Here is a 14578-nt window from a genome sequence, read left to right on the forward strand (position 1 = left end):
GGTGATATATGAGCCTTGACCATCTTGGATTCCTCTGGAGGGTAGCAGACAGTGGCTGGTGGCTTGGATTTACCTTTTCTTGGATGCTTACTATTACTAGGCTCTGGTGAGTTTAACCCCCTGAGGGGAGTGTGTTCTCACAGGGGGGAAGTGGATGGATCGGTGGAAGGTGCACGCTGAACTTTTCTACTTTTGATCACCTATGAACACTATCTGAACCATCATTTTTACTGCTCTTCTCTCTTGAAGGACTTTTTCTGCATGTGTAGTTGGCCACATTATCCGTTTAGCTCAACACTAGCGCTGTTTTTAGTGTGTTACTATGATCACTTTGCTGATTTTGGTATGTCACGATTTATGATGATACTATAGACACCCCCCAGGTATGAAATTTAAAGGGATATTACACTTTTATTGTTTGACTTTAAGCATTATTAAAATCACTGCTCCTGAAAAAACGGCCGTTTTTAAAACTTTTTTTTGCATTGATCCATGTCCCCTGGGGCAGGACCCAGGTCCCCAAACACTTTTATTGACAATAACTTGCATATTAGCCTTTAAAATTAGCACTTTTGATTATTCATGTTCGTGTCCCATAGACTTTAACGGTGTTCGCGTGTTCGAACGAATTTTTTTCCTGTTCGCATGTTCTGGTGCGAACCGAACAGGGGGGTGTTCGGCTCATCCCTAATCACAGCTATTGTAGCAACACAATTGTATACAATGGATGGCATAAAAGGAAGCCATCCATTGTTTACAGTTGTCACGTGATCCTCTGTGATTGGTCACAGCGATCACATGACACTGGCAGTTGGCCGGTGCAGTGATCAGTCATTGGCTGTGTCCAGACACAGCCAGTGACAGATGACACCATTGCACAGCCCTGCAGTATTGTTAGAGGCTCACTCTGGGAGGACGTCATATAAATTCCTCCCAGAACAACAATGCTCCCGCCCGGCTGTCGTTGTACTATAGGCTGGGCAGGAAGGTGCTAATGGGTGCCTCTGCTGACCACAGATTAGTTCCATGTTATGCGTCTCATCCTCTACCATTTTTCACTGGATGTGATCAGAGGCTAGCACAGTGCAAGAATCTCCAGAAGACCTCAATGGTCATCGAGTGCAACAACCCCCACTCTGCATGGAGACAGTCATACTATCCACATGTGCTAAAAGGGTTGCTTGACTCTAGGGCAGTGGTTCTCACCTCCTGTCCTCAGGACGCACTAACAGGCCAGATTTTAAGTATTACCTTGGGGGAGATGCAGACTAGAATACTGCAATCACTGAGCAGCAATTGATATCACCTGTGATGTATTTCAGCTATCTTGCAAACCTGGCCTGTTAGTGGGTCCTGAGGACAGGAGTTGAGAACCACTGCTTTAGGACGAGTATCCAGCAACCTTATAAATGTGAGTATACAAAGAGTCTACAATACTTTCCATATATGTACAACTGAACACTACTCTTAGAAGGATCTCTCTCGTGGCTTCACATTTCTCCTTTTCTCCTTCTCTCTACTCATCTGGAGAACAATTGACTCATTTCAGATATTTGCACCTGACTTATTCTACAAAAGGGAATGAACCTGCACCACGTAGAGAATAGAAGAATGGAGACCTCACCTTGCTGGGTCAGGTTAGATTTTGTCTTCTTCTTCTTTCCTTCTGGCTTGTTCTTCACAGCCGCATATGTGACCTCTTCTTCATTCTGCACAGAGCCTGAAAGGATAAAGAAGAAAGGAACCAATTTCATATTTTACCATCATTCACCCATTTCCCCCAACCTAGGAACTGAACTACAGTATGTCAACAGCCATTATAGGGTAACAAGACTTATTGTACAGCCTCCCCTGTCCAATAGTGTGTCAGCTTTAGCAGTGACCGTTTACAGGACAGCGCTGTCACCATATCTTTTTTTATCTATGTCTGTCTTGTCTGTGCTGAGCTGGCCTGTGGTTTTCTATTATCGTATTCATTCTGCTCCCTCTCCATTGTCCTCCATGTATGATCTATTATTATTATCTGAAAATTAGATTTCTTTGATTCCCAATGGAAGCCAACAAAATCAATAAATCTTTCAAACCATGAAATGTATTTATTACACATCATACTATTTGTATTATTTTCATTTTACAATCCTATGGAACTCCCTACCAGTGGTAATTTTGTTGATTAAATTATTTGAGTCGACTCAACTAACGCTATTTTAGTGGACTAAAATATGACTAAAACTAAAACCATTCACATGACAAAAATTGCTCCCTACCCCAAATTGTCTATCTTCTACTCTGTCCACTTTTAGGTGATCCCTGAAAACCTTTCTCTAAAGAGAAGCTTACCCTGCCTCCACCTAACAACTGTACTTTCATTTTTTTTCCATCAGCCCATCCCCCCATGGCTATTACCTTTCATATCACTTGACCCTACCTCCTAGATTGTAAGCTCTAATGATCAGGGCCCTCTGACTCCTCCTGTATTGAATTGTATTGTAACTGCACTGTCTGCCCTCATGTTGTAAAGCTTTGCACAAACTGTTGGTGCTATATAAATCTTGTATAATAATAATAATAATAATATTAAAAAGACTCAAAATAATATTAGAATGACTGTGGTGGTCAAGGTGCATACAGAGTGCTAGGGATAGCTTTGGCTAAGTGGGGGATGGAGACTTACTGCTGGGTGCCATGGTACTGTCAGGATCGGAAATGAGGACTCATTGTTGAGGTGGTGTTGGCCATACTTCTGTTATCAAACTCAGCTAACACTACAGTATCTGTCTTTCCCAGCACCTATGCAGTCATCATTTGCCTTATTGAGCTATGCACTTGTTCCTCATCAATTTGATTTACCCCTTTTTTTTAGAATCCTTATCTAGTGTTCCTTGGCTTGGTATTGGCCTCATATTGTTATTGCCTGCCTTGGTCATGGTCTTTTGCTGATTCTATGCTTTTGGCTGACTACCAGGAAGATCCTTCTACACTCATTGGTGTCCTTGGCTCTGCTCAGCTTTCTTACTATAACTATTTGAGAGTTCTACACCTTGTGATTGTCTGGCAGAAAATTAATCCTTACCATTAGAGGATCTGAAGAAAGTTGGGTGCTTTAGGGTTCTGAGGGTTCGGCCCTCTCTGCACATTCCAAGATTTAATGTGTTAAAGCATAAACATGAATTCCTCCATTTGATGTTGGTCACCATCCCATATCATAAAAAAGTCATCAATGTACCTGAGCCTCGATCTCATGGGGGAAGGGTGCTGACCGGGCACTTTAGACTATGGTTTTAACCCCTTCCCACCAACCCTACGCATTTATTCAGCTTCACGGGAAGTGGGTCTATTTCCGTGGAACCGCATATATGCATATCTCTCTTTGTGCTGGAAGAGCACCACACAGCGTGCCCCCAGCACAGAGACCAGGCTCTCGCCAAGAGCCATGGGTCTCTTACTAATGATCAGGACCCAGGACTCCCAGTTCCAGGTCATCTGATCACTGTGATAGCCTCCGATTGCCTATCATAGTGATCAGTCACTGTGAGCCCACCCCTGTGTTAACTTCCTCTTCTGAATGAAGAGGAATATACATCTTTTTCATCTTGCAGGAGAAGAAGATACACAAACAAGCATAGGCGTGTACAGGGGTGTGTGCTAGGTGTGCCTGGGCACACCCTAGTCACACTATGTTCAGTTACGATTCCCCCTACTGCCTGGGCTGGCTCACCCCCTGTTGGCCCTCCCGCCCTGCAGTGCTGCTCTGCTAGCTTCCCTCTTCTCCCCCCCGGCTGCTGTGGGGGATGTTTCAGGTTGAAAAATTTGTAATTTACCAGCACCTTCCTCTTCTAAATGAAGACAGTGGACACACTCGCTCACTGTGTCCATTCATAACTGAAACATAGTAAACTCTGTTATATATATATATAAATTAATTAAAAAGAAAAAAAGGAAGAAAATATAAAGAAACAAAAATAAAGAAAAAAAACAAGATCAAGGTTTGCCACAGTTAGGGTCAAGGTTAGAGTCAAAGGTTACGGTCTGCATATTTTGGGTAGAATTAAGAAAAAAATGTTAATTAGTATCAGTGTCAGTGTGTTTTAGGCAGGATAAAAAAAACAAAATGCACATAAATTATTTCTGCGATGTACTATAGGTACAAACAACAACTAACACACTTTTGTAGTATTTTTGCTGTGATCGTCAGGAGCAGGAGAATTTATTTTTAGTTGGGTCTTTGGTGATATATTATGGTGAAGCAAAAAAATTACAGCTAAAATAAAAAAAAAAAAAAAAAAGATTCTCTTTACTAATTTGGATCACTTTTCCTTTGATAATAAAATATTAGGAGATATCTGTTACCATTTACCACCAAATGAGAGGCCAAGCTGTCCTAAAAAAAACACGGTATAATCCGCCCAGATACACAAAGTAGTTGTGACAATATATACAATTTTACTAATATCAAAGTTGCAAAATTGTGCTTAGGCATTAACATTTGTTTTATCCTTAGGCAGAAAGAGGTTAAATTATGCGGTTTTGGATCCATAAAGCGTTGTGCTATGCTGGGTAAGTCTATGAATATTGTTGATGATTTCTTGAAATGTAAGAAGTAGAATTTGAAAATTAAGTGTGCTTCATCTATTGTTCATATTACAGATACTAACCTTCTATCTCCTGAGGAAGTGGGAGTTTCTCCTGAGGAAGTGGACTGCTGGTTGCAGAGAGACTTCCCATTACTGATCATACATGAATATTACCTCAATGTTATTGAGGATATGACATATTATAACTGTAATAGATCTAAAGGGCAAAAATTGAGGCTGAGTAATTACAGTCTTGGTGCAGAAATTTATGGTGGAAAGAGATGGCATGTATAATTTAGATATTTTCAGAGGATGAAATAATAAAACCAATAACAATGTTACCAGTTTATGCCATTATGATCATATGAGTAACTAAATCTCATGAAAAGTTTCCAGTATTGGTCAATTGGTTATATTTGGCCAATTTGTGTCCAGTTTTTTTTTGTACTGATGCATCGGATTATAGTAGCTGAATAGGTAATCATGACCACGATAAGGTACAGATGGATCAGGTGGGAGGATGGTCATAGATGGGCCAAGGGACGGAAGTCAGGTCAGAACTAGATAAATAAAAATGCAAACTAGTCTGAATGCATGGAGGGAGGTCAGGGCAAACAGCAGTGAATTAGGAAACTAGGGACAAGCTGGATGGGTTACCATGACCACAATGGAGGTAAATATGGACCAGGTTGAAGGATAGTCATACTGTATATGAGTCAGGGGACAGAAGTCAGGAGGTCAGAACCAGGAAAAAAAGAGAGAAGTGAGGAGCAGCATGACTTCAAGGTGGTCATGGCACGCAGCAGTAATTCTGGAAACGAGGGACAAGCTGGATCGGTGACCATGACCACAATGAGGTAAAGATGGACCAGGTTGAAGGATGGTCATATATGGGTCAGGGGACAGAAGTCAGGAGGTCAGAGCCAAGATAAAAAGAGCAATGAGGAGCAGCATGACTTCGCAGTGGTCAGGACACTTAGCAGTGAATCAGGAAACCAGCAACAAGCTGGATAGGTTACCATGACAACAATTAGGTAAAGATGGACCAGGTGTAAGGATGGGCATAGATGGGTTTAGGGGACAAAAGTCAGGAGGTCAGCACCAGTCAAAGAAAAAGGAGAAATGAGGAGAAGCATGAGTTCATGGTGGTCATGGCATGCAGCAGTGAAACCAGGGACAAGCGGAGATAAGCTAGATGAAAAATTGATGATCAGTGGATAAGCTGACTGCACCCCAGAAGCAACAAATGAAATGACAGCTCCAGAGACTTTGCAGAGACTTGGAAGGGATAAAGTCTCCAATCCTGGTTTTGGCACCAACCAACACACGGATTGGGCAGTGCTTTTATTAGAGATATGACTATGGTTCATGGCTCTACCACAATGGACAGAGGAGGTCCCTGCCCAGGAGTCAGGAGGGCTCCCCATAGGAGACAGGTGGGAGCCAGTGTAGCTTGGAGCTGCTAGGTGTGTACATTGAGTTTGTGGGAGATGATTGAGGGAGACTGAAAAGGGCCTAAGCATTGAGGTCACAGCCATGGTGCTGACAGTGTAAGCCAGGAGACTAATGAGTATTTGTTGAAAAGCCTTTGCAAGGTCAACCACATGTGTTGAACTGGAACTTTGTGTTAATAACATTGGGTCAGTATAGAAAACTGTGAGAGCAAAGAAAAAGAAAAACTCGAGTTTTGTACTCATTGTGAAGATTTTCAATATTGAAGGAAAGGATGTTGGCTTTGCTGTGCCCTTTCAGACTGGGGGAGAGGGTGGATCTGCCTTCATTATTACCACTTTAGAATCTCTGTTTTACAATAGGAAAAACAGAACCCTCTGCATCCCCTGAGGTTTCTTATGGGTCTATTTATAAAAAAAAATTGCTTTGCGAATGTCTCATCATTCACGCAAATGTCACAAATAATACCCATAATATTTGTAGTATGTGTGCCAGTTTCTATTTTTTTTTCTTTTTGCCAGGCGAATGTAACACCCCCAACATTCAGTCCTAAGAGGAAAATATCCATAAGAACATTCAACCATAAGAGTTACAGAACATTCACCAATGGAGAAAATAGGTTAACACTATAGGCTAAGAACATTCCACCGGTGGGTAAATATTGAGGGAGATCTGAGCACAGTCCATGGTGAATCCTGTGTGCACAGCCGAACAAAGACTGAAGTGAACAATTTACCATAGATAATATTGCCACTGCTAAATGTGACAGATTCCTGCTCAGGGCTCCTGGTTGTCAGGGTGGGGTCACTCGCTGGCATCCTAACAACCAGTGAACTCATCCCTACCTGGCACATTCAGCTGTGAGCCAGAAATTCTAACTGAATGAGGTGTGAATGTAAAAACACAGTGGGTATAGTGTAAAAAAAAAAGCCACTGGGTCCCCCCCAAAAAAAATCACACCGGGCCCTTTAGGTCTGGTATGGATATTAAGGACAACTCCCCACAAAAATCAAGAAAAAAAGTCTGGGGTTCCCCCAACAGTCCCTATCTGACCCTTAACCCCTTGACACCAGGCGCATGCAAATATGCGACCTCTGGGCGGGTGGGCCTTGGCACTGAGCTGCCGCATATTTGCATGAATTAGTGTAAATACCTCTGCGCCCCGTGCAGGCTCCTGGCACAGTTACTGGTGGCTAATGGAAAGCCCCCGATCGCTACTTGCGATTGGGAGCTTTACGCTCATGTGACCACTGCGACAGCCAATCACAGCGGTCCCAAGATCATAAACCCAATCAGGGTGCAGTATGGGCTGGTTGTTTAGGAGCTGGCCGTGGCGTCCTTATCAACCGATGAGTCATCAGCTGTCAATGGGTTTCTCCGCTGACAGCTGAAAAAAAAGAACAAATTCTGGTTAAAAAAAAAACTGTGTAAGGTCTCCCCCAAAATTCATACCAGGCCCTTATCCAGACATGCAGTCTGGCAGGTCAGAAAAGGGGGGGGGATGAGCGAGCGCCCCCTTCATGAACCATACCAGGCCACATGCCCTCAACATGGGGGTGCTTTGGGGTGGGGGCTCTGCCCCTTCTGTTGATGGGGACAAGGGCCTCATCCCCACAACCGTGGCCAGTGGTTGTGGGGGTCTTATCAAAATCTGGATGCCCCCTTTAACAAGGGGGACCCCAGATCCCGCGCCTCCTCCATGTGAATGAGTATGGGGTACATAGTACCCCTACCCATTCACCAAAAAAGCATCAAAAAGTAATAAAAACAAACACAGTTTTTGACAATTCCTTTATCAAAAAATTAAAAAACCGTGTCCCTGACATAAGTCCATTATCAATCACACCGCCCGCCAACCCGAACAAATGAAAAAAACAAAAACGCTCCCGCTGTCTATGAAGGCTGGCCGCCTACTGCACTCTCTGCCATTTGACAAATCTTATATAGGTAAGGGGCGGGCCACCTAACTATGTCACCTGGTGGCACCGCCCCCTTGTGATGTTGCCGACCCAGCATGCACCGATCCGTGATGTCAGAAGGGGGTGATGCCACCAGGTGACATAGCCAGGTGGCCCCGCTCCTTACCTATATAAGAACTGTCAAACGGTGGAGCCTGCAGTAGGCGGCCAGCCTTCATAGGATGCGGGAGCATTTTAGTTTTTTTATTTGTTTGGGTTGGAGGGCGGTGTGATTGACGATGGATTTACATCTAGGGACACTGTTAGTTTTTGACAATTTTTTTATTAAGAAAGAATTCTTACCTACAGTATATATGTCACCTGGTGGCACCACCCCCTTCTGACATCATGAACCTGTGCATGCTGGGTCGGCAATGTCACAAGGGGGCGGTGCCACCAGGTGACATAGCCAGGTGGCCCCGCCCCTTAAATATATAAGAACTCTCAAATGGCGGAGACTGCAGTAGGCGGCCAGCCTTCATAGACAGCGGGAGCATTTTTGTTTTTTTATTTTTTGGGCGGCGTGATTGACGTTGGATTTACATCCGGGGACACTTTTTTTTTTAAATAAAGAATTTTTCAAAAACTACCTATGGTTTTATTACTTTTTGACACTTTTATGGTGAATGGGTAGGGGTACTGTGCACCCCATAGTCATTCACATAGGGGGGGGACCAGGGATCTGGGGGACCCCTTATTAAAGGGGGTTTCCAGATTATGATAAGCCCCCCGCCCGCAGACCTCCACAACCACCGGCCACGGTTGAAAGTGTCCCTGTGTGAGAATTAGGGGCCATTCATGCTATTATGGTGCACTAGTGATTGTACGTTAATGCATCAAATAAGGTCCATGTAGTATGTCTGGAAGCAGAGCCCCATGCTGCAATGCTAGTCTGTCAGCAGGATTTGTTGGGTTGCCATCACCACAGTCACCCCAACACATGGTATGTGCACTGCGGCAATGTGCGCTGCAACACACCAATGTCAGCAAAGTGTACTGATCTGCAATTCAGAATGAACAGCACCGCATTGCACCAACGCATATACCATGCACAACATATAGTAAGTAGTGTGACTGCAACCAACAGTGTGATTGAGCCCTAAATTTCCTTTATAGGTCTACAGAGAGTATTCTAAGAAGCTGATATTCCACATTATGGAAGGCAGACACACAATAGATTTATAGAACAAAGTTACAATTCTACAGCAGAATCTGTTACAATGTATCTAGAGTATAGTGTATATAATAGGGCTGAACCAACTAATCGATTAATCGACAACTAATCGATTATGAAATTAATCGATTACTATTTTCATAATCGAATAATCGGCCAGTAACATAATGGGGTTAAAAAAAGCTAAAATGAGTCCTTTATAGTACAAAAAGAGCAAATCACTACTGTAAATATTACTTTCACAGTTCTACAGTAAAAAAAAAAAAAAATGTACCCCTTACATTAGTGATTATCTGCATTTTTTAATACTATAAAGGGCTAATTTTAGTTTTTTTTTTTAACCCCATTATATTACTAAACATTTTAGACCTGGTTCACATCTATGTGTGTTTTTTGGTGCTTTTTGCAGAAACGCACTACAGTTCATTTACATGGTTTCCTATGGGACACGTTCACATCTATGCTTTTTTCAACCGCTGCGTATTTGGAAAGGGTCAAGGACTTTAACGCAAAACAGTGCTTTTTTGGTTTACTGTAATATACTTCAATGGAGAGGCTGCAGAAGAGCATGTAATGTGTTTTTGCAGCAATTTGTGTTTTTTTTTAATCTGCTCAATGACAAATTGTCCAAAAAAAAAAAATGCAAAAACGCAAATCTCAGCAAAATCACGTGCGCAAAAATCACAACGCACAGCAAAAAGCACTGCAGAAACAGATCAAAAGCAAACTGCATAGATGTGTACCGAGCCTTATGCTGGCCACACCAATCAATTTTCAGACGAGAATATTCAGACGAAAAATCTTTGTACGTTCGCTGAATGAAAGAATGTTGTTTGAAATTTTCACTTGTTTTCAACATTCTGTTTTTAAAACTAATGTACATTTCTGAATGAAAACCACATCCACTGTCTGAAAATTCCTTTAACCAAGAAGTTTTCTATTATTTCCAAATTTTCCCGTCACTATGGTTGAAAATGAACGTCGATTTTACCCCACTGATTAGGAAATCGAACGAACGTTCTTAAAATTACATTTTTTTTTTTTTTAAGGAAGACATTTGTTTTTTTTAAAATAAAAAAATGTGATCTCTGAGTCTGATGACAGTTACCAGATTCACCCTTTAATAGTATATACAGTATATCTCCTCTAATAGTATATACAGTATATCTCTCCTCTAATAGTATATACAGTATATCTCTCCTCTAATAGTATATACAGTATATCTCCTCTAATAGTATATACAGTATATCTCCTCTAATAGTATATACAGTATATCTCTCCTCTAATAGTATATACAGTATATCTCTCCTCTAATAGTATATACAGTATATATCTCCTCTAATAGTATATACAGTATATCTCTCCTCTAATAGTATATACAGTATATCTCTCTCCTCCAATAGTATATACAGTATATATCTCCTCTAATAGTATATACAGTATATCTCTCCTCTAATAGTATATACAGTATATCTCTCCTCTAATAGTATATACAGTATATCTATCTCCTCTAATAGTATATACAGTATATCTCTCTCCTCTAATAGTATATACAGTATATCTCTCTCCTCTAATAGTATATACAGTATATCTCTCCTCTAATAGTATATACAGTATATCTCTCTCCTCTAATAGTATATACAGTATATATCTCTCCTCTAATAGTATATACAGTATATCTCCTCTAATAGTATATACAGTATATCTCTCCTCTAATAGTATATACAGTATATCTCTCTCCTCCAATAGTATATAAGTATATATCTCCTCTAATAGTATATACAGTATATCTCTCCTCTAATAGTATATACAGTATATCTCTCCTCTAATAGTATATACAGTATATCTCTCTCCTCTAATAGTATATACAGTATATCTCTCCTCTAATAGTATATACAGTATATATCTCCTCTAATAGTATATACAGTATATCTCTCTCCTCTAATAGTATATACAGTATATCTCTCTCCTCTAATAGTATATACAGTATATCTCTCTCCTCTAATAGTATATACAGTATATCTCTCCTCTAATAGTATATACAGTATATCTCTCTCCTCTAATAGTATATACAGTATATATCTCTCCTCTAATAGTATATACAGTATATCTCCTCTAATAGTATATACAATATATCTCTCTCCTCTAATAGTATATACAGTATATCTCTCCTCTAATAGTATAAACAGTATATCTCTCTCCTCTAATAGTATATCTCTCTCCTCTAATAGTATATACAGTATATCTCCTCTAATAGTATACACAGTATATCTCTCCTCTAATAGTATATACAGTATATCTCTCCTCTAATAGTATATACAGTATATCTCTCTCCTCTAATAGTATATACAGTATATCTCTCTCCTCTAATAGTATATACAGTATATATCTTCCCTCTAATAGTATATACAGTATATCTCTTCTAATAGTATATACAGTATATCTCTTCTAATAGTATATACAGTATATCTCCCCTCTAATAGTATATACAGTATATCTCATCTTTTATTGTCAGAGTGGATTAGATATTTTGCTCCCTAACCATATAGTTGGTTATTTATATTTACCACTGCATAGAGATATTTAAGAATAAATTGCCTTTTTTAAAAACTTTACATATTAACTAAATTATACACCACACTTTTTTTTTGAAGGTTATTAACCAATTAATCGAAACAATAATCGGCCAACTAATCGATTATGAAAATTGCTGCCCTAGTATATAATATAATGTATATGTATCTAAAACTTATTTTATCAGCAAAGGGAAAGAGAAGAAAAATGATCAAGAAAATGAGTAAAGCCGAAGACAGAAAAGAAATGACTATGATGTGTGATCTCACTTATTACCATTTACAGGAACACCAGTCTACTGTATATAAGCCAGATCATTTGTGAAGGTGTCAGGAACACCCCAACTGACAGGAAGCTGATAACTAAGTGGTGAACCGAATCTCACTGTACAAACAAAACCCACTGTATTCACTGCTAAAGGCTCCGTGGACATCAGAGGACACCTTGTTTGATGACAGCTCAGACAGTATTTATTGCACATTGTGTATATTTCCAAGCTGGCTGATGGACATTTGGACTGATATCAGTTTCTGATCTATTATGAGTCATATAAAGCTCCAGATGGTGAACCAAATAATCATTTCTGCCCAATTCCATCTACTGTCTATGGACAGCTCTATCCTCATAATGTTGGAGATCATATGGACTCCATGGTACTTCTTATGCCGCGTACACATGAGCGGACTTTACGGCAGACTTTGTCCAGTGGACTTTTCAACAGACTTTACGACGGACTTTCCGAATGAACGGACTTGCCAACACACGATCAACCAAAGTCTGACGGATTCGTACGTGATGACGTACGCCCGGACTAAAACACGGAAGTTCATAGCCAGTAGCCAATAGCTGCCCTAGCGTCGTTTTTTGTCTGTCGGACTAGCATACAGACGAGCGGACTTTTCGACCAGACTCGAGTCCGTCGAAAAGATTTGAAACATGTTTCATTTCTAGGTCCGTCGACCTAGGCGAAAAAGTCTGCTGGAGCCCACACACGATCTAATTGTCCGACAGACTATGGTCCGCCGAACCAAGTATGCCGTAAAGTCCGGTCGTGTGTACACGGCATTACTGGAAATGATCTGTTGATCACCAATGAACTGATCAATTAATTCACATAGAAAAGAATTCAAGTCAGCTCACATTTCTAATCTTTCTGACACTATGCTGTTCTTCTTCCTATGGAGTGGTCAGTGTTCTGTAGTCCAGGAAGAATCTGATAGGTAGGACCCCCCATGTCCTTCTTACCTGATAATATTCGGGAGTTGTGCTTATTGGTGAAGGTCATCTCGGAGTAGGTGATGGTGTCCCCCATGTTTGCTGTGTGTGATCAGCTCTGATCTCTGCGGAAAAGTGAGATTGTATATGGGAAGTTACCCCCAGTATAAGGAAGTGACAGATGTGCTGTGTGTAGAACGCTGGGTGTCCCAGTCCCTGGACCTCCCAGTGATGGGACCTGTGCCAATCTGAGCTCTGACTCACCGCCACATCTACAGACTACACTTCTCCACTCTCTGTGGCATCATCTTTTACTCCATCTACAATAACAATGGAAACAGGACTGTTTAGCAAAAGGGTCTATTAGGCTTTGTGCATGCTCTGTGTGCCCACCATCAGTGCCTACTCTCTGTGTCCACTCCTGTGCCACCCTATGTGCCTGCTATCTATGCTGTTCTATTCCTGCTCTCTCTGCCACTCTATTCTTTCTCTCTTTCCTACTCAGTATGCCACCCACTGTGCCTGCTCTCTGTACCACTCACTGTGCCCACTCTTTTGCTGCTCACTCTGCCTGTTCTCTGTGCCATTCATTGCCTGCTCTATGTGATCAATGTGTCTGCTTTTACTGACACTCACTGTGCCACACATTTGGCCTGTTCTCTGTGCCACACACTGTGCCTGTTCTCTGTGCCACACACTGTGCCTGTTCTCTGTGCCACACACTGTGCCTGTTTTCTGTGCCTTCTCACTGTGTCACACACTGTGCCTGTTCTCTGTGCCATTCACTGTGCCTGCTCTTTGTGCCACTTACTATGCCTGTTCTTTCTGCCACTGTGTGCCTGCTCTCTGTGCCACTCACTGTGCCTGCTCTCTGTGCCACTCACTGTGCCTCTTCTCTGTGCCACTCACTGTGCCACTCTCTGTGCCACTCACTGTGCCTCTTCTCTGTGCCACTCACTGTGCCTCTTCTCTGTGCCATTCCCTGTGTCTCTTCTCTGTGCCACTTCTCTGTGCCACTCACTGTGCCTCTTCTCTGTGCCACTCTCTGTGCCACTCACTGTGCCTCTTCTCTGTGCCCATCACTGTGCCTGCTCTCTGTGCCACTCCCTGTGTCTCTTCTCTGTGCCACTCACGGTTCCTGCTCTCTGTGCCACTTCCTGTGCCTCTTCTATGTGCCACACACACTGTGCCTCTTCTCTGTGCCACACACACTGTGCCTCTTCTCTGTGCCACACACTCGGTTCCTCTTCTCTGTGCCTCTTCTCTGTGTCACTCACTGTGCCTCTTCTCTGTGCCACTCACTGTGCCTCTTCTCTTTGCCACTCACTGTGCCTCTTCTCTGTGCCACTCAGTGTGCCACTCACTGTGCCTCCTCTCTGTGCCACTCACCGTGTCTCTTCTCTGTGCCACTCACTGTGCCACTCTCCATGCCTATTCTCTGTGCCACTCACTGTGCCTCTTCTCTGTGCCTCTTCTCTGTGCCACTCACTGTGCCTTTTCTCTGTGCCACTCACTGTGCCTCCTCTCTGTGCCACTTACTGTGCCTCTTCTCTGTGCTACTCACTGTGCCACTCACCGTGCCTATTCTCTGTGCCACTCACTGTGCCTCTTCTCTGTGCCACTCACTGTGC

At 42.0% G+C, this 14578-nt stretch overlaps 1 protein-coding gene across 1 annotated transcript in view; it reads right to left on the reverse strand.

The window, feature by feature from the left end:
• Positions 1–13121, reverse strand: part of LOC141128865 (uncharacterized) — a 67806-nt gene extending 54685 nt beyond the window's left edge. Inside the window, exons 1-2 of the mRNA XM_073616461.1 lie at positions 12978–13121; positions 1625–1720 (exon numbers count right to left, since the gene is read on the reverse strand). Of these exons, the coding sequence (XP_073472562.1) occupies positions 1625–1720; positions 12978–13044 (163 nt within the window). The 5' untranslated portion in view covers positions 13045–13121. The remainder of the gene's footprint in view (positions 1–1624; positions 1721–12977) is intronic.
• Positions 13122–14578: the final 1457 nt, after the last annotated feature.

This window comes from Aquarana catesbeiana, linkage group LG01 (assembly GCF_042186555.1).
Source record: "Aquarana catesbeiana isolate 2022-GZ linkage group LG01, ASM4218655v1, whole genome shotgun sequence".
Taxonomy (NCBI): Eukaryota; Metazoa; Chordata; class Amphibia; order Anura; family Ranidae; genus Aquarana; species Aquarana catesbeiana.